This window comes from Nipponia nippon, unplaced genomic scaffold (genome assembly GCF_047370975.1).
Source record: "Nipponia nippon isolate SJK-2023a ecotype South Korea unplaced genomic scaffold, ASM4737097v1 scaffold_4, whole genome shotgun sequence".
NCBI classification, from domain to species: Eukaryota; Metazoa; Chordata; class Aves; order Pelecaniformes; family Threskiornithidae; genus Nipponia; species Nipponia nippon.
In genome coordinates this window covers 14367098-14385155 of record NW_028262358.1, presented here as the reverse complement: position 1 = coordinate 14385155, position 18058 = coordinate 14367098, and the positions used below count along the sequence as shown (strand labels likewise).

The following is an 18058-nucleotide window of genomic DNA, read 5'->3' as shown; positions in this document are numbered from 1 at the left end:
ACTGCAGTGAATGTAAAGTACCCACTGACATGGTCTTCCTCCCATCACAAATGAGGAAGAGGACCAGAGGCAGATAGAATGAACCAGAGCAAAACAAAGACAGGTCATGCCACATGGCACAGAGCCAGTGCCTCACCATGTTTCTCTTGCACATGATGGCCTGCTCATCTACCCCAAAGGATAGCAAATGGGGCCAAAATGATGAGCCCCCAACTCAGAGTTGGGAATTGATGCCACCACTCCACGAGACACATATCCACATGGCTTGGTGTGATGTCATGTGGCCATCCTCATGGACAGAAAAGGTCCCAACGGTGAGGTCTAAGATCCACCACTACCCAGGTTGGGACCACGGACTTAATCTTGATACAAATGGAGTTGGAGCGTCACAGAGCAGTAGAGCTGGATGTGGACAGAGGGGATCCACTCTGTACACCAACCTTATATAACAAGATAGAGGTAGAAAGATAAGAATGCAGCTTTTTCCAAAACCTGTCTCCAGCTGGTCCTTCAGCAGAGCCATGACAAAGTCATCACAGGGCTTTGAAAGCCCTGCTTTTGCCTGTGAAACAGAGAGAGGAATTTCTCCAGGCATATTTGTATATAAACAAATTGACATTTGAATAACATCCTGCATAACTTTGTACAACTGTCAAGTCTTCACAAAATCACAGAATCACAGAATGGTTGAGATTGGAAGTGACCTCTAGAGGTCATCTAGACCATCCTCCCTGCTCAAGCAGGGTCAGGTAGAGCAAGTTGCTCAGGACCGTGCCCAGTGGAGGTCTGAATATCTCCAAGAACTGAGATTCCACAGCCTCTTGATGACCTCTGTTGCTGACCACACACCAGATGCATTATCAAGAGACTCTGACAGTCCTGAAATGCGGACTCATCTGTGGCCCTGTCCAATCAGTCCCAATCCAGATCCTGTGACGGGGTAGAGGCAGCACGGGCAAAATGTACCTTGTGATGTCCTCTGAGCCGAGAGCAACTTCTTGCCTCTCACAAAACGGAATCTGAAAACTAGGAATTGCTTCCAGATTTCCCTTCCTGAGTAATACTCACATTTTAAACTCTGTGTCTTCAAATAAAGAAAAAACAAACAGACATCTAAATGGGAAAAATAAAGGAGCCCCTTGGGACTGAATTGGTCACTAATAATTGGTTGATAAACTTAAGTGGTACCTAGGTAGCTGCATCCAACCTCTAGGCAAATCATGTCTATGTCTATGTGTGTGGACACAAACCCATGTCAGCTATGTGTATGTCTATGTGGGCACGTGTCTGTGTGCGTAAACTAGGCTTCACCACATGTCACCTTTCCCAAGTTTTCTTCTCCTCTTTCATCACAAAGCGGCAACATCTGCTTGAGGGCTAGAAGCAAAGCAGAGGGGCAAAATCATCTTCTTTACCATAAACATCCAAATTCCTGTCTATGCCAGGAAAACAGAATTGCCCTCGTATCGCAGGCTGAGGTCTCTTTCTCTCAAGTGCAATCAAATGAACTGCTGTTGCTGTGGAGCTTGTCTAAAAACATCTCTCTGCATTCTGCTCATTCAGGCCTTTTATGCCTGCTGTTCTCATTATTATGCTCTTGTTTTTTTGAGTGCCGAAATCTCACTCGAACATTTATAGTTTTATCTGCACTTGAATACACAATCAAACGCCACAGGCAGCACCAGCCGGGGGCTGAATCATGTCCTCCTCTACGTCATATTTTCAAATTCCAGCAGAAAACATTGATACCAAAGTGATCCAATGGCTCAGACCCAGATGTTATGAAAGTTGATCATGCAGAAGAGGCAGACTCATGCTGGTCTCCATTTACACCCTCTTTTCCCTATTCACACTCTCTTCTCCTGAGTCTTTCATGGGTTTCTAGGAATAAATATTGTTCCCAGTACATCTCCTTTCACCAACACAGAAGCATTTAATTTGGTGGCAGTAGAAATCCCTTTACTCAGGCCATGTGTTTTATTCTGCCCCATCACTGTTCAGAAGCTTGGTGGGATTTTGGTTGGAAGTTCCTATGCTGTTGCAGAGTAAAGAAGGTGATGCTCACAAAGAAGGAAATGCTACTTGAAGAGCTTGCTGGAGTAACGTTTGGTTAAACTACACTTGTCCTTGAAGTGCAATACAAGAGACTACTCCAGACACAGGATAGCCACCAGCCTGTCCTTTTCACTGCCCGCACATGGCTGTTCCTGCCTCCACTCTGATGAGCCTGTTGTTTGTTTCATTGCCTTGCTGAACAGTCATGGTGAGGAAGGGGGTGAGGCATGTCAGAGGGGCTGCTGATGGGAAGCAGCAAGTGTCCGCTGTAATGCATTCACGTTGCACAGTGCTATGCTCTGGCCATTGAGGACACAAGCCTGTTTACCAGAATGAGGATTCATTGTGAAAAAAATCCTTCAGGGGTAAGTTTCACACTGGATTTTGTTTTGTCACTCTGAGGTGCAGCACAGCACTTCGGACATCTGGTAAAGCCTCAAGCAAAGCAGCATCAGCAGCTGCATATGCCAGTTTATCCCCTCTCTGTGTGTTAATGAAAGTCTGGTGACATGCCTGTATCATCCTCTTGTCACTGCTACCCAAGTACTCATAGTATCTCAGCGTTGTCCCAGGGAAGTTCCATGTGGGCTAGACATTTACTATCTCAAGGTCCTTATCAGCCATCCCAACTGGATCTCAGTGCTACCAGGCAGTGACAAAGCAGGTTATGGTCAAGATCTTATGCTTTTTATCTTCTAAATGCTCAGGGTGGAGTTAATCCCTTGCTGGAGGAAAGACATCAATCCCAAGCAAATTATTTAGTCTCTACCTATCAACACTGGTGTGTGGATGGAAATTTCCTGAAGATGATCCAGTAATTGGTTTTGGACACTGCAGTCTGAAGGCATTGAGTCTAGGAGTTTTGTGTATCTGTTTAGAAGTGCATGCATTTCAGGTGACAGCTGCTCCCCACTGTTTCCACAGTAAGTTCCAGACAGGGAATGGCTGCTTGAGACTTCTGTCCATTTCCTGGGCAAACTTCCCAGCAGAAATGATGGAAACCTCCAGAAGAGCTCTTTGGTACCTGAAAGGCAAGTTGCCACAGGCTGAAGTTTCTATTATACTACGGGCATAATGGAATTTGCAAATGCCTGACAGAGCAAAGAACCATTTGTCATTTATTTAGATCACCATTTCTGCCTGTTGAGCTGTTTGGTGGGACTCCATTGTCCCTTTAATGCTCTCCTCAGGAGTGAAAACTCTCCTGCCATGTTCCAACCCCAATGCTGGGTGTCTGCCAGCCCCATGTTTTCCCCAGCTGACTGGCACCTCCCTGCTGTCATTCATGGTTCAGAGGCAAATCCTGACTTCACCCTTTTCCCATCTGTATACTTAGCAAAAGACTCTGGAGTCTTTTTCTCACCACCAGTGAAACTAAGTGGTGTAAGCCTGAAGGTGAAAGATACTGCCCAGAAATTTGAGATCAGCTGAAGTACAAGTTGGGCAAGTTAAAAACAGTAGCCAGAGCTTTTGACTAGAAGAGAGATAGGAGAAAATACGGGAGTGGAAGCATTTTCCATATGAGTTACTCCTCATTCTGTGGCATTTTTTTGCGTGCTATGTGAAGTAAGACTCAGGGTCTGGCCAGTGGCTGCATGGAGGCTGTGCATCCCGGCTCCCTGCTGGCCATTTCTTCCCATCAAGTGAAAAGAAATACTCCCATGACCTGACCAAGGGGGTCAGGATACCCTCTTCTCCTCCTACATGGAGCCATTCCTGCTCTCCAGCCTCAGGGAGATGAGGCAGGATTAATAATTGTGATGAATGTATTTCTTGTTTCCAGATACAGCATACCAGAAGGTATTTTGTGAGTATGATACATGAGTCACTGTGGGATGCAGCAGAATTTTTTGGCCTTGCAGCTGTGGAGGTACAGTATTTATCTTCTCTCAGCCTATAAAACATGCAGCCCAGAGACATGATGAATATGTTTTGCAGAAGTTCAAGTGGAAACTCCAGGGAAGTTCCTTGAAGGTGTTTCTAAACAACAAGATATTAATTTCGTTAGTTACATCAAGTAAGAAAAACCTTCCAGACCTCCTTAACCCTTCTTTCCCCACCCCTCCTCAATTTCTTGGCTTACTTCCAAAGCCTCTAAAGAGAGGATTGACTTGGGGCTGATATTTGCTCAAGCCCCTGTTTTCAGCTTTGGAGTACCCAGCCTTCATCACAACGTGTGCCAGTACCTGGCAAGTTGATAGTCATATCTGGGCATCCAGAGGACACAGACCAAGGGAAAACCAAGAGGCAGGGGCAGTCCAGTGATACAAGCCCTTTGCAAGAAAAGTATCTCAAGTTCTCAAGGGAACTTGCCTGGTGCTATGTGATGAGTTGTCCCCCATTCATAATGCATCCCATTTCTTGCACTCGTCCCCTGCTCTGTTTGTCAAACCTGTTGGTCCCACTGCTGCCCAAATTAAATTGGTTCATCAATCGTCTGGCTGCCAGCCACAGTCCTGCCAGGGACAGAAGTACCGTAAAACTCCACAGGTAGTATAATTCTGATTAGGAAAAGTGCTTACTTCTGCAGCCACTTTTAAGCCCATTAGAGTTGCTGTTTGTATTCATTACTACTTAAATTAAGGCACTTAGCTTGAAGAGGCTGTAGTGAATCAGGCCTTTTGTTAGTAGGGCATTTGGATCTTCATTCTTGCACCAGTCATGGCTGCATTACCCTCAGTCAAGTATGATGGACCAATTAATACCAGCTAAATATTCAGCACAGTAATATTCATAGCTGGAGCGTTGCTTTTCAGGGGAAAGAAGTAACAGAAGCAAATATTGCTTCAGTGAGGCTGGAGCCGAGTCTGCCAAGAGGAGCTCACAGAAATCCATTTCCAGGCTGGGTACGAATGGCTGGACAAACAGTGCCTTTGTACCATTTGGCACATCAGCCCCAGGGGCTTGGCAAGGGCCCTGGTGGTGCACGTTACCCCATCCCCACCTCTGATTCAGCAGAAACACCTGGATGGATGCAGGGCTTTGTCATTTCAGGCCAGGCTTCTGAGTAGACTGGGGTGCCTGTGGCACCCAGGAGTGCACAGAGCATGTCCATCACGGGCACTGTGGGCATCCAGGATGGAGTTTCACTAAAGTGAAAGTGGAGACTGCATTAGTCTAACATACCGTGCCTTGCATTAGTTTGCAGACTAGCACGCCATAAATGTGACCTCATTTTTAACCAATATTTGGTGGGGTATTTTCCTTACTCAGTATTTTTATCTGAAATACTTTTTTTTTTTTTATTAGCTAAAATGGATTTTTTTTCTTTTTCTGAGCAATTTTAACCACGGTTACATTGTGAAAACATTTATCGTTTGACCCAAAAACATATATTGGAAAGGAAGGCTGAGTTTGTTTTGATGCCTGGGGTCCCAGTGTTGTGGCTGGCAGCAGTTACCAAGAAGGGTCCACAACAAATCTCTGTACTTGCACCTATTTTGGCTCTGGAGACTTGAATCGCTGCTGCTTCTCTGTCTGTGGTGTTTGATCATGGGCTTAGGTGGCCAGTCCTAAGTAGAGGATTGGACTTGTCTAAGTAGACAAGTTTTATCTTTCAGCTAGCAGTACCCAAGATACAGACACTGTGAAGACAAGTGAACAGCCTGACCACTGTTTGCATTTAGGTATCTTGGTTTGTTTTTAAGTTTAATGACCACTGTTTTCACCTTTTCTATCACACCAAAGAAAAGCTGGTGAGACTGGGTCTGACTGGGCTCTCTGATCTCCACGAGACTTTTCTTGACCACATTTCCCACATGGAGTTTGCTAAAGCAGAGGCATCGCTGGTGTGGAAGCCCCCAAATAGAGTGTCACTTCTCTGTGTCGGGCATCACAGGGTCTGGGTCATAAGCTGTTGGATGCGTAACAAAACCAAGGGAGTTCCTCCAGTGCACAGAGATACCAAAGATATGATCCATGTTTAAAAAACAGTTCAAGAAAAACTGCCTATTAGTTGACAGACGCTAACCTATTAAAATTGGTCTCAATTGCATTTTGTGTAATAACTGTTTTCCAGATCTGTTTAGCTTAAACCTGCAGAAATGCTGTAATTTGCATATAGTGACACTGGGGAGTAATGGGACTGTTTTGCTAAGTAAGAAATATCAACAAAGAATTTTCTTAGTGATAAGTAAATCCTTTCAGGCTAGTCTTACACCAATGGAGGATGGTTTCTGTGTTGGTGATATCTCCATCTCAATGGAAACCTTTCTGAGTGGATTAAAGGAGGAACACAAAATTGTGCTTCCCATGTGCCCTTAGCTATGCACTCTACATTCAGAATTTGATATAGGAGGGATTTGATTTTGCTAAGTCACAAAGTATGCATTAGGTTAAAAGAACAAAACCCACTTGGATTAGGTAGTATGTTGGAAACTAGAACTTCTGTGAAAGTTCATGCCTATTCCCCAAGCAGAATCAAGCCATATCATAATGGCAGGAGCTGCAAAATTCAGCAACTCTATGGCAGCACGTGACTAATACAAGACATCTGGTTTTGGCTGGGCTGAAAATTATAATGGGAAGTTGGATTTTCACCATAAGTGCAATCTTTCACAAAGGTCAGGGCTGTCCTCAAAGAGCTCATCAAGAAAAAAAGCTGTTCTTTGTGAGCAGGTTTGTTGCTAGGTTGAAGATCCTATCAGAAAAAAGGCTATTAGTGCTCAACAAATCAGCCTTCTGAATCTCTTTGGGTTGCTTAACACATCATTTTGGGTAGATCCAACCTCTTTTATTGAATCCAATCAAGATATACCGTCAGGTTTTCAGATTATTTGACATTTTGGTTAATGGTTTCTTTTCCCCTTGAGTTTCCATCTATTTTTAAGTGAAAAAATACTGTTTTGAAACTGTACAAAGTTTCATTTAAAAGAGGCCAGCCCAAAACATTGCAGAATTTTCCCATAATATAATGTGACATTTCAGAAATGTCAAATTGAAATGTTCCAGCATTTTCAAATTTTCCCTCCATTTTGGAGGTTGAAACTGTTTACCTCAGTTTATCCAAAGGCTCAAATAGCTTCAGAGCTGTGCATTTACCTTCGCCTGACAAATCTGACCTAACTTCTGTGAATAGGAGCCTCTCTTTTCAAGCCTATTATTAATGCTGTGATGGGTAGCAGATGCTTGAAGAAAGTCTTTGAGGAGAGCTGAATGACCAGCTCTTCCTAAAGCTTTCTCTGCTTTCCTTGCCAAGACTTTTAACCGATGCTAAGAAATATTTCCATGATCGCCAAAGCCCCTGGCATTTTCCGGAAACTGCTCTTCTTTTGAGTGTTTCAAGGTCCCGGACAAGAAGCTCATGAAAGCTCTGGTCACCCTGCGAAAAGGCCTGGCCCGACATCTTTTGCAAAATGAGTGAGATGCCTTCGCCAGCTAACTAAAGGACATGACACAAGGTGTAAATTGGAGTTGTTTATGTGTTGCTGTTTTGAAATTATTTTCTGCCTGCCTGCAGCCTAGTGTCTCTCTCTTTTCATATGTATTGTTTGACATTGTTTCTGCCTGGAACATTCATAAGGCATTCTGCTTAAAAAATAAGGTTGATGAATGAGAAGAGACAGTTCTCCTAATAAAGTCATTGACAGAAAGGCCAGAAGCCTTTTTTTTTCAGTGTGGAAGCTTGTCATTTGGCTGCTGTAAATTGCTCTGAGTAGCACGATAGTAAAAAAAAGACAAAAATAGAGCAATAGATGACACTGAGGCAGAAAGTATCCCAGCAAATCAAGCATTTGTGGAGAAATACAATTAAAGCATTAAGAATTTCTCACTCATTGTAACAAGGGAACAAAGGCTGTCTCAGAACTTATGGAGCTCATATGCTTCTACAACACCTTTCTTGTGGGTGGCAGATCTGTTACTCGCTGATGGGTGACCCTGCTGATATCACACCATGGTCTATGAAAATGATGTCCTCCTTTCATCACACTGCAATACTGAGACCCACTGAAATGGCATTAGGCGGTCTTGTCAATGGGTCCATAAGTCCTGTCCAATTTTAGCTTTCCTTTGCCTGTTTTGAGCAGGGATTTTGCTTTGTCTTGGCTCCTGGGCTGAAAGGCGCCTGGAAGGTGTGTTAGAAGAACCAATATTTGAATACTTCTCAAACTCCAGATATAGCTTTCTGGAGTGGCCATCCCATTGATGTCAGTGTGACTGTGGGATCCTCACAGGAGACAATCCCCACTCAGCTGCAATTACGCTTTCCATATTCATTATTGACAGCTGTACTAACAAGCTGTACCTTTGTGAGATTCATTGTGCTCAAACCTAAATGCCATGCATATAACTTTGGGAACTCCAGCTGATCAGTTTGAATTTAAGGCACCTGCTTGGGTACTCAAAGCTACATAGAAGATGTGATACAATTACCAGAGCTTTGGATTACCTGAGCTACTGGGAACCATAGGAAGAGACACAAAAGCCACTTTAACACCATCCAGCTGAATGCACCACCCCCAAGAGAGAAGACGATGGCTCCAACACCAATGGCCCCACTAAGCATGTCCGTCATCCCTCTCATAATCAAGGGAACTGCCCTGCTCATATGCATAAGTGTTCATCTGAATCAAGGCTGAAAGAGTGTCCGCTAGCTCTGGTTTCCTAGGTGTTTGTCCTGCACTAAAGCTCTGGCCTAAGGTGGATGCAAGGTAACTGGTGGTGTCTGGCCTCTCTGTGGTGGTGAACCTGGGACAGTCATTCTACCTAGTTGGTATGCCTGAAAGCACTGCACTGGAAGGGAAAATTCAGCCCTTCTTGTTCTTGTCCAGGTAAGAACAGATTGACCATTTCAGCTGACTTGGAAGAATGTTTTTGTGTGAGTGGTACACTGAAAGGGCTTTTCCCTTGTTACCTTTCCCAGCCAGGCTGGAATCCAGCCATCCCACAGAAGCAGGACTGTAGCTGTGTCTGGAGGGGACATGGCAGACGCTTGGCTCACAGCCCATCTGTTCACATTCTCAGGGGAGGCTGAGCCATCTTGGGAGATATTGTGATGCATATTATTAAATCCTAGGATATGTTTAAGCTTAAAGGCACTTAAAAGTACCTCTTGAGATGCCATTTGTTCCATCATCATCCTAATTGTGCAAATAACCTCATTCGACTAAAAAAGTATTTCATTTCCAACCAGTTTACTGTCATATCCCAGGATCATGTTTCAGCCAAGAAATGAACATCACATCTTCATTTCCAGATGAAACAAATAAATATATTGCATTGTTCTTGTATATCTTGCAGACAAACAAAGCAGTAGCCAAGGGGGACTTCCACCATGCAAGCTCCAGCTCCCGGCGAGCACTCTTCCTGGCTGTCCTGTCCATCACAATCGGAACTGGCATCTACGTTGGAGTGGCCGTGGCTCTTATTGCCTATCTGTCCAAAAACAATCACTTATGAGCCTCAGGAAAGGGGGAGAACCAGCCACCCAGCGCCTGCACTGCAGAACTCCCCAGCAGATCAGACTGCATGATTTTCCAAAAAAATCAAGAGACAAACACCTTCTGGGGGCAGGTACAGGATAAGATGGGCTTGTGCATTATTGTAGGGTGGGAAGCTGGCTGGGGTGGGAATAGTTCCATCGTTTGTGATGCACAAGTCTTGCTTCTCTTCATGAACCCCCATACAAGAATGAAAGAAGGAAAGAAAGAAAGAAAGAGCAAAAGACAGAAAGAAAAAGAAAAGAGAGAGAGAAAGAGAAAGGAAAAAAAAAAAACAGAAGGAAGGCAGTTGGGGGAGGTGTGGAGAGGGGTGTATTTTGCCTTTGCCTTCTTTGCAATGTGGTGTTTACAAGAAGCTGGCAAACTGAGCTGTTCTCTTAATACCTTCTTGGTCACCTGAACTTTGCAGCCAGCATGAACTTGTGCTTAGTTTGCTTGTTAAGCACGGCACTGAGATCTGGGAAAGCATGGACAGTGGCTGGTTCTCTGAAAGAGCAATATAACAACAGGAGGAAGAATATGTTTTCTTTTTTTTTGAATGCAGGACTCATTTGCCTAAGAGTGAAGCAGAGACCTCAGCGTAGAATGGTATTGCCTACTCTTCTTGTGTGGGTAGGTTTCCATGGAAGGAGAAAAGGAAATAAAAAATACTTATTCTTTCCTATCCTTGTTTTTGGATTAAGATGTGACCCACAGAACCACCCAATGCAGAACAGCTGAGGTTACTGCATGACTTGGCTCCGCAGACTGAGTGTGAGGTCGAAGTAGCATGGGATGTGTTGTAAAAAGAATTCCTCCATCCAGTCACATCGTGATAACGGTACATTCCTGTGGCATATTGCTCTTGTGGGTTGCTCCACCTTACCGTGGAGACCTGCATAGCAGTCAATGCAAGAAACCTGGGGTAAAAAATGCAAACTGAAATACTCATCAATTTTAAATTAAAAATCATGGTAAAGCATGGGAATTAACCAGGGGAAGGAATGCTTCATACATTTCTGAGGTACTGCTCATACACAGAGCAGTGAAGAAGACCACTCAGATTACAAGCTCACAGCTCATCCATGAACCAGGGACACAGCATAACCATGGAGAGACAAGCATGTCCCTTGATGAGCAGTGCAATGGTACATTGTAAGGGAATTGAGCATTGTCCTTGCTTCACTGACTGAAATGATACATTTATTTTCTTCTTTACTCCTTCCCCACAGCCACCTTTTTATTTTTTTGGTCTTACAGATGTACCATTTCATCCCACCAAGGGTGTATCAGCACAGATATATATGTATCTGCATATATATGTATACAGAGAGAAAGAGAAACTGATCAAAACAATAAGCATTTTATTATTCACTACCTTGTGTTTTACAAACATAATTTCTTTACCCAAGAATGTCATCAAAGACCTTTTTTTCCAACTCTGTATTGTGTATCAGCTTTGCTCTGGGACAATTTTTTTCTTCTGTTTTGGGGTTGGCGCTATTTTGGTTTTAACTTGAGTTTTTTTATTTTAGGGGGGAGGAGGACAAACACATCCAAAACTATTTTTCTGCTAGTTATACAGTTTATTAAAACACATGGTATACAGCTGCTGATGCTCCGTGTGACACTTTTTTTGGACGGATGTGAAGCGTTAGACTGAGTGAAAATTGCTCCAGTACCCTGAGTTCAGCTACCTGCAGAAGTACCCGTATGGACCATCCCATACTGTACCTGGACCCAAATCCTATCACAGTCACTGACAATTCTTCTTCTGCATTGATTTGTTGGGCTTCAAACTAAGCCTGGAGACTAACAATGCAGTGGTAGTCATCTTCACCAGTTCTCAGCCACCGCTAAAGCTGAGGGCCCAGTAAATGCCGGTCTTTGGCCAGGTTGCCCTATTAAGGTAAAGTCAACTCTGTGGTTCTTCCCCTTCAACTTTTATTTCTAGCAACTGCCATGGAGGACCCTTCCCTTTGAAGCAAGGCAGTAGTGAATGGGCAAGTTAGAGTCCTCACTCTGTATTTGCCTCAATGGGCAGTATCTGGGTTTGGGTAGGTGAGGGACAAGGGCACGATTTGCTGCCTCCTTATTCTTCCAGGAGGATGCACAGGGTTTCCAGCTACGGTGCTTACAGCAGGCTCTCCAAAGCAGTGTGTCATGGCTTTTAAAACCAACCTGGCATGTGTGTTGCAGTCCTTGCCTCACTTCCCCCTGGAAATCAGGTGGCTGTGACTGGTTTGGTTCACATTTGCCCCATTTCAAACTATTCTTCCCATTCAGGAAGAATGGGAAGTTTTTTTCTTGATTGTTTTTAAGGGTGAAGTATTGCTAGACTTGGATGAAAACAAGGTCACGTATGCTAAGCCTGGACTGATGTCAGACATATATATCTCAGGCCAGATCTTATTTTGCCTCAGTTCATAATGTAGTAACGCCTTGTCTGAGAGAAAACTTTGTCTGAGGCTAGGAAAGCCCTTATCTAAGGCTAGGAAAGCCCTTATCTAACAAGCAAAGACAAGGACTGGAAATACTTATGATTTATTTAACTTAAATGAAGAGATTGCCATCTAGGCCTTTTCCCATTTGTTTTTAATCTAAAATAAGCATGAAGACTGGGAGGAAAAGAAGATGCAGCAGTATGGGGCACATCACCCTCAGCTGCACCCCTAGCAGTACTGCCATGGCTGTCTCCTCTGAGGTACAGCACAGGAGCCCTTCAGGGTCCTGCATGCTTCAGCAGAGCTGGCTGCTCCTCTGCATTCAGGTGTGGGTATCTCCCTCTGCCTCATGCTCCTCAGCAGCCAGGCCAAGGTCTCGCACTGTTACGGGACAGAGATGCAGCCTTTCCACATGGTGACTCCTGTGCTAGTCAGCTGGGTAGGTGATGTGCATGGCTGGAGGTCCTTGGGAGCTACACATCAGCAGGAGGGATCAGCTCACAGCAAAAGACCTGTGCTTTGCCAGCAGAGCTCTCATCTCACTCAGCCCACAAGTGACATCCAGGCTGAGAAGCATGGGCTCCTGTTCATCCATCACCACGTCGGGAGTCTTTGGGGGCCATGTAAGCCCCATCCAAGACCCCAAAGCTGAGCACCACATGTCAACAACTAATCCATTTGCTAAATAACTCAGATTTAAGTGTGTTTGGGTGTGGTTCATCACAAGAAAGGAGAATGATGATTGGGGTCAAGCTAGCACTCCCAGGACACTACCCTGCCCCTAAGTGAAGGCCCTAAATGCCACAGTATGCGAGATACACAGTGAGACCTGTGAGCACACACATTCGCTTTTGTAACATGCAGGTGCCCAGTGAGCTTGAATTTGGGCAAGGTAACACATTTCAGTTAGGACTTGGCTTTCACCACAGGGTCCCCTGAAACACAGATCAAAGAGCCACGCAGCCAAGGAAGTGGATTGCCGTGTGTAACATGCTCTTCCCTTATTTGATTTGTGGGGAATTATCTCTTTCTTTCAAAGTCTGAACTTTGGGGCACGTGGTATTGAAGAAGAAACTCAGATTTTTCATTTAAAAAGAAAGGAACTAATATTTCCTAGCCCCAATCTAAATTTAACCTGGAGTTAAAAAAATTAGAAAGCAAATACAGAGACTCCAAGGTCATTATTCATGCCCCAAAAGAATAATAATGTCATTTTTAAACCAATCTTGTGGTTGAGGGATCTGCCTTATGATTTTTGATCATGGTTGTGCAGGCTGAATATTTACGTGAGAAGCAAAAGCCAGCTCTGCAGCTGGAAGAAACCTTCCCAGATGGGCGGTCTGAAAAATGCCTTAGAAGCCTTTTCACCTAGCCTTAAAAATAGCATCCCAAACTGCAGAGTGCAGGCTTGCATGTCTCCAGAAACCCCCAAGGAACAGTAAACCAGAGCAGCACTGTGGGAAAGACCTGTTTAGCAAGAGCTCTCCTGAAAGCATCGCCTGGCTGAAAGTTGAGGATGTGCCTCTGTGCTGCACATGCTAGAGCAACCATGCGACATGGAGCTGGCACTTGGCATGGAAGTCCAGGGGTGTGAGCAGGGAACCTAAAGAGGGCTTGCATCCCTGGGAGGTAGACCTGGGCCTCACTGCAGCCCAAAGTGGGGATAGCGCTCCTGTTGAGAGCTTTCATGCCTTAGTATGGGTCCAGTTTGCTGAATATCTGGGGTTGCCACATGCTGTGATGTGGCTGAAGCAGAGGAACCACCTCTGAGCAGGGGCAGCTGATGGAAGAGCAAGAAGAACCATGTGAGAAGGACCACATGGGGTGCACTGGTGCTGCCTCACAGCTTGCAGGAGAATGCATTTTCCTCAGAGGATTCTCTTACTGCAAGAGTATCTTCTTCTGCTCAGTCTGCAGTGGGCTGTGAGGAGCTGATACAGCATTTCAGCTGCTGCCTTTCTAAACATTCGTTCTCAAAACACTGTCCTCATCACCTCACCACACCTGATTGAGGAGGCAGCTATAAACTACCACCCATCTGAGACTCTGAAGCAGCCTGTTGTAGAGACAGACTTTAGGATATATGTTTGCTTTACCTGTGCACCTGAAACAAACTTTCTTGTAGGTTTGTGGTGTGTCCTGGGCCAGCAGCCTCAGGCCAGCACACCGGTGGGGCCATCCTGGCAGAGAGGGGCTTGACCCCCACAGAGCTGGAGGAGCAGAGTGGGTGACTGGGGTGACCTTGCAAAGACGTGTGGTTTCACAAGAAGTCGATGCACATTCACACACACAGGGAACATCAAAGAGTTTCAGGTTTGCATGTTTACACGGCCTCTCTGAATAAAGAGAGGCTCACCGTCATTTTGGATGTGCTATATATCTCACTATTGGCAGTGATACTCCTGGAAGATGCCAGCTGTGGAAATAAATGTTTTCTACTGCATACCAATACTTTTTTCCTCATCAACTTGGGAGATGTGTAAAGTCCTCCCATCCTGATGGGCCCAGCTAGAAAGTGCTGAGACAAATGTGGTTTGACTTCTCATAAGATATCTAAGAGCAAGAGGAACAGCAAGAACCAAAGGTAAAAGTGGTGCCTTGGGCTGCCTGTGATATTGTTTGATGTTGATGAAAACCTTAGGCTGGCAAAGTCAGGAAACAGCTTTTCAAACACACGTGGGGGGATATTTAGCCTTTTTCAGCAGCAGAAGAGAGGAGGGTCTGTTTGCAAATGAAATCACAAGTCCCTGTTGTTTAAGCTGGAAGCACAGCTCTCAAACTGGGCGGCCACGTGAGATTTATGTCTTTTTATTAATGGAGAACAGCCTGTGTGATCCATACTGCAACTGCAACCACACCACCAGCTTTTGCTTTCTGAGTACCAGCTCCAAATTGCTACAGGCCATGGGCTGACAAGCACTCCACTGTTTCAGATGTATTAAAAAATAAGCTGTTGTGTTATCTTTCTACATATAAGCTCTGTGTCAGAGCAGGTCCCACCTGTCTTCCCCCAGCCAGAATAAATCTGGCATAAACTTCCTCTTGTGTGCTCAGGCAAATTTGGCAGAAAGACCAGTATGTGCATCTGCCTTACCCAGATGACGTTGGTATTTCTGAGTGATGCCACAGTGTATGAATTGGGAAATCACAGTCAGATAGAGGAATATCTTCATAAATTGCTATAGCAATTACTCCTGCTGTTTAGAGCCATACCATTCAAGACTGGCTATGAAATGTTGTCAGCAATTGTTGAACTAAGAAAACACTCTGCAGGCGATCATTATTCATTGTTGGCTGCTTGTTGCTGATGGTTCTTCCCTGCTTGTAACCACTCCTTTGGGAAAGGAAGGGTTGTGTGACCAGGTAGGAGAGACAGGGATCCTACATCTGCTGTGAATGATGAATTGGAAGAAGTCAGAAGGAAGTACTGACAAGTAAAGATAAACCCTTCAAAGCTTACTTATCTATAGAGAGACAGCAAGAAAATGACTCTGGGTGCTTTCCTTTTTCAAAGCAGCTTTATGAAACTTAGTTAATGTACTTGTCATTCAGTTCAGCTTGCACTTGCCCCTTAAACTTACCTGTTTTTCAGAAGGCACTGCTCCTTTTATGCTCTCTCCAGGCTTAAAGGCAACTTTATTAATAAACATCACTTTTGGAGTAGCAGAGTGTGCTTTGTTTGGACACAGAGAGATCCTGTTTAGTTTACGAAAGAGCTCTGCCATCCTAGAGAGACAGGAGAGAAGCCAGTCTCCCAAAGACTACAGCTGCCTTATTGCTTCCCTCCCGTTCTGAAGTGAGATCTTCATCCCATATTGGCTCAATCAGGAGGTGTCAAAGAAGTGGCACTGATATCTTTACCAGATGACAAGCTGTAGTGATAGCTAAGATTTACTACAAGGAAAAATATCAAGCTGTAAAGTCCAGGGTCGGAAGGCTCCAGCTTAATTGTATAATGTAGAATGTCATTGTGGATTAACCTCAAAAGATGCATGAGGAGTGCTGGAGACTCACTGAGAGAGAAGAAAAAAATCCTCTTTGTGAAAGTCTCAGAGCTCAAGAGAACAGAAAGACTCTCACCAAATAATGTGCTGGGTCAGAGACTAATTACACATTACATCTGCCATCTGACGGGATTTCATAGCCCCCTGATACCTACATTGATTCTTGGTGCCTACATTTGGGAATTTTGCTAGCCTTGAGCATTTTTTATTGCTCTGTCAGTCTGAAATAAGCTTCTCCCATCTTCCACACAACACCCACCATACAGCTAGCTTGCAAGAGCTCCCTGCTGAGGCAAGAAGAGAGGCTGCTTGGGAGCATCACTGTACACCGAGGCTGGAACAGATCGGGGGCAGACACCAGCCTGCCTGCCCGTGGCAGTGGCAACCACCTTCTCTGGGCTGGCTGCCATGCGCCTGTCACAGCTTGGGAAATGCCACCTGGTGAGCCACAAAGGAAATTCACAGGCAGCCAACAACCGGTAGGTCCTCCGTAATCTCCCCTTAATTTCTTCCTGCATCAGTGCATACAGTGATGGCTGGCCGGAGTGTGTTTCTAACCTGATGGACCTGTGGGCTTGGTGACTTTCTAATTTAGTAACTATCTTCAATAGAACTTGACAGAGGGTGTGGACATCTTTAATACAATTAAGTGCCTATAAACTTCACAATAAGGAGCAGTGCAACAGAAGAGATGCACCTAATAATTGCCCCCAGAGGAAAGGCACAAAGAGAGAGTGCACTGTGTATTAGACATCAGAGAATCCACACTCAGGCTGCTAAAAGCCCCACCAGCAGTAGAGTTTCTGTCAGAGTGCACAGCAGGCCATGATATACACAGTCTGCAGGAGAACAGGTTTCATTAGTCTCAGAGTTTGTTACACTTGCCTGTTAGCAACACAAGACCACAGGGTGAATATTTGCAGAAGGGCTATACCTGGGAGACCTTGTTATGTGCCTGGTTTCTTCAGGGCAGGATGCAGTCCAAGTAGCTAGTCCTGGGCTCAGAAAACTTCAAATCCAAGACAAGAGGCAGAAATGGAGATGGACGACAAGAGTGTCAGTTTTCTCAACTAAACAACTCAGCCCTTTTCAACATCCTGCACTGGCTTTGCTTTCTGTATCAGTCCAGCACAAAGGATACTCTTTACCGGATGCGTGGCTTTGCTCACAGCTACATTACCAACACAGCATGGTTCCTCAGGCAGTCTGGTCACCACAGCCCATGGTCCAACTTCTCTTGTGCAACACAGAACACTGGGTTTTGCTTCAGACATCATGGGCACTAAGTATTGCAACCCAGGATCACAGCCATGTCAAGGGAATGAAAGCAGGAGCTGCCAACACTGTTGTAGTTTATGGTGATATGGTGAGGACAACATATGTCTCATATTTATTGATCATGAGCCAGCTCTGGTGCCCCTGCTGCATTCAGTGGTCAGAAGGTAGGTGCTAGTCCTTCGTGCCATCACATTTCCTTCTTTGGACATGTTCAAGTGTACTTATATGACAGGCTGCTCTAGCTATTTCAGGGTAGAGCTGCCTGTGGAAGGAAGCAGAGGGGTGGAAAAGGGCTCTGGGAGACATTTTATGAGGTGTTAGGCAGGAGAGAGTCTGTAATTTACTACATCCAATCTACGATTGCACACAACCACAGTGCCATGTGCCTGGGGAGAAAGCCACCTTCTCTTGGCTGATAGCTCTACAGTGGGCTATTTTTCTGTGGTCAAAACCCTCCCTCTACAGGCTTTTCTGACCAGTAACAGACTGTGCTTCTGCAAAGGCAAAGCATCTGAAGTGATGCACCAGTTACAGTGGGTTACAGTAGCCTTCCCTTCCCAACCCAAGGTCAGGTATTTTCATACCTCTCAGGTTCAATTTGTCCTGCCAGGAAACTCAGAGATGTTCCCCCTCTTTCAGACTCATGCCATTTCTTAGTCAGTGCCATATATACACATACATGTGCGTACATACATGTGTATGCATGCATATACATACATATATACACATACACGTACACATATACACACCTGTCTCACATATATGTATATGTGAGATACTGAACAGAAAGACACAGAGAAATCAATTGACTTGTTCTCCATCAAGGAGAATGCTGCAATGGATCTCAACAGAAAAAAAC

General features: G+C 44.8%; 1 protein-coding gene across 3 annotated transcripts in view; it reads left to right on the top strand.

The window, feature by feature from the left end:
• Positions 1-11062, top strand: part of SYNDIG1 (synapse differentiation inducing 1) — an 85762-nt gene extending 74700 nt beyond the window's left edge. For 2 of the 3 annotated variants that reach the window (XM_087775546.1, XM_087775547.1), the window contains exons 4-5: positions 3839-3925; positions 9295-11062. In XM_087775546.1, coding sequence (XP_087631672.1) covers positions 3839-3925; positions 9295-9453 — 246 coding nt within the window. In that variant the 3' untranslated portion in view covers positions 9454-11062. The remainder of the gene's footprint in view (positions 1-3838; positions 3926-9294) is intronic. The other variant, XM_087775548.1, reaches the window with a different exon arrangement.
• The last annotated feature ends 6996 nt before the right edge of the window (positions 11063-18058 follow it).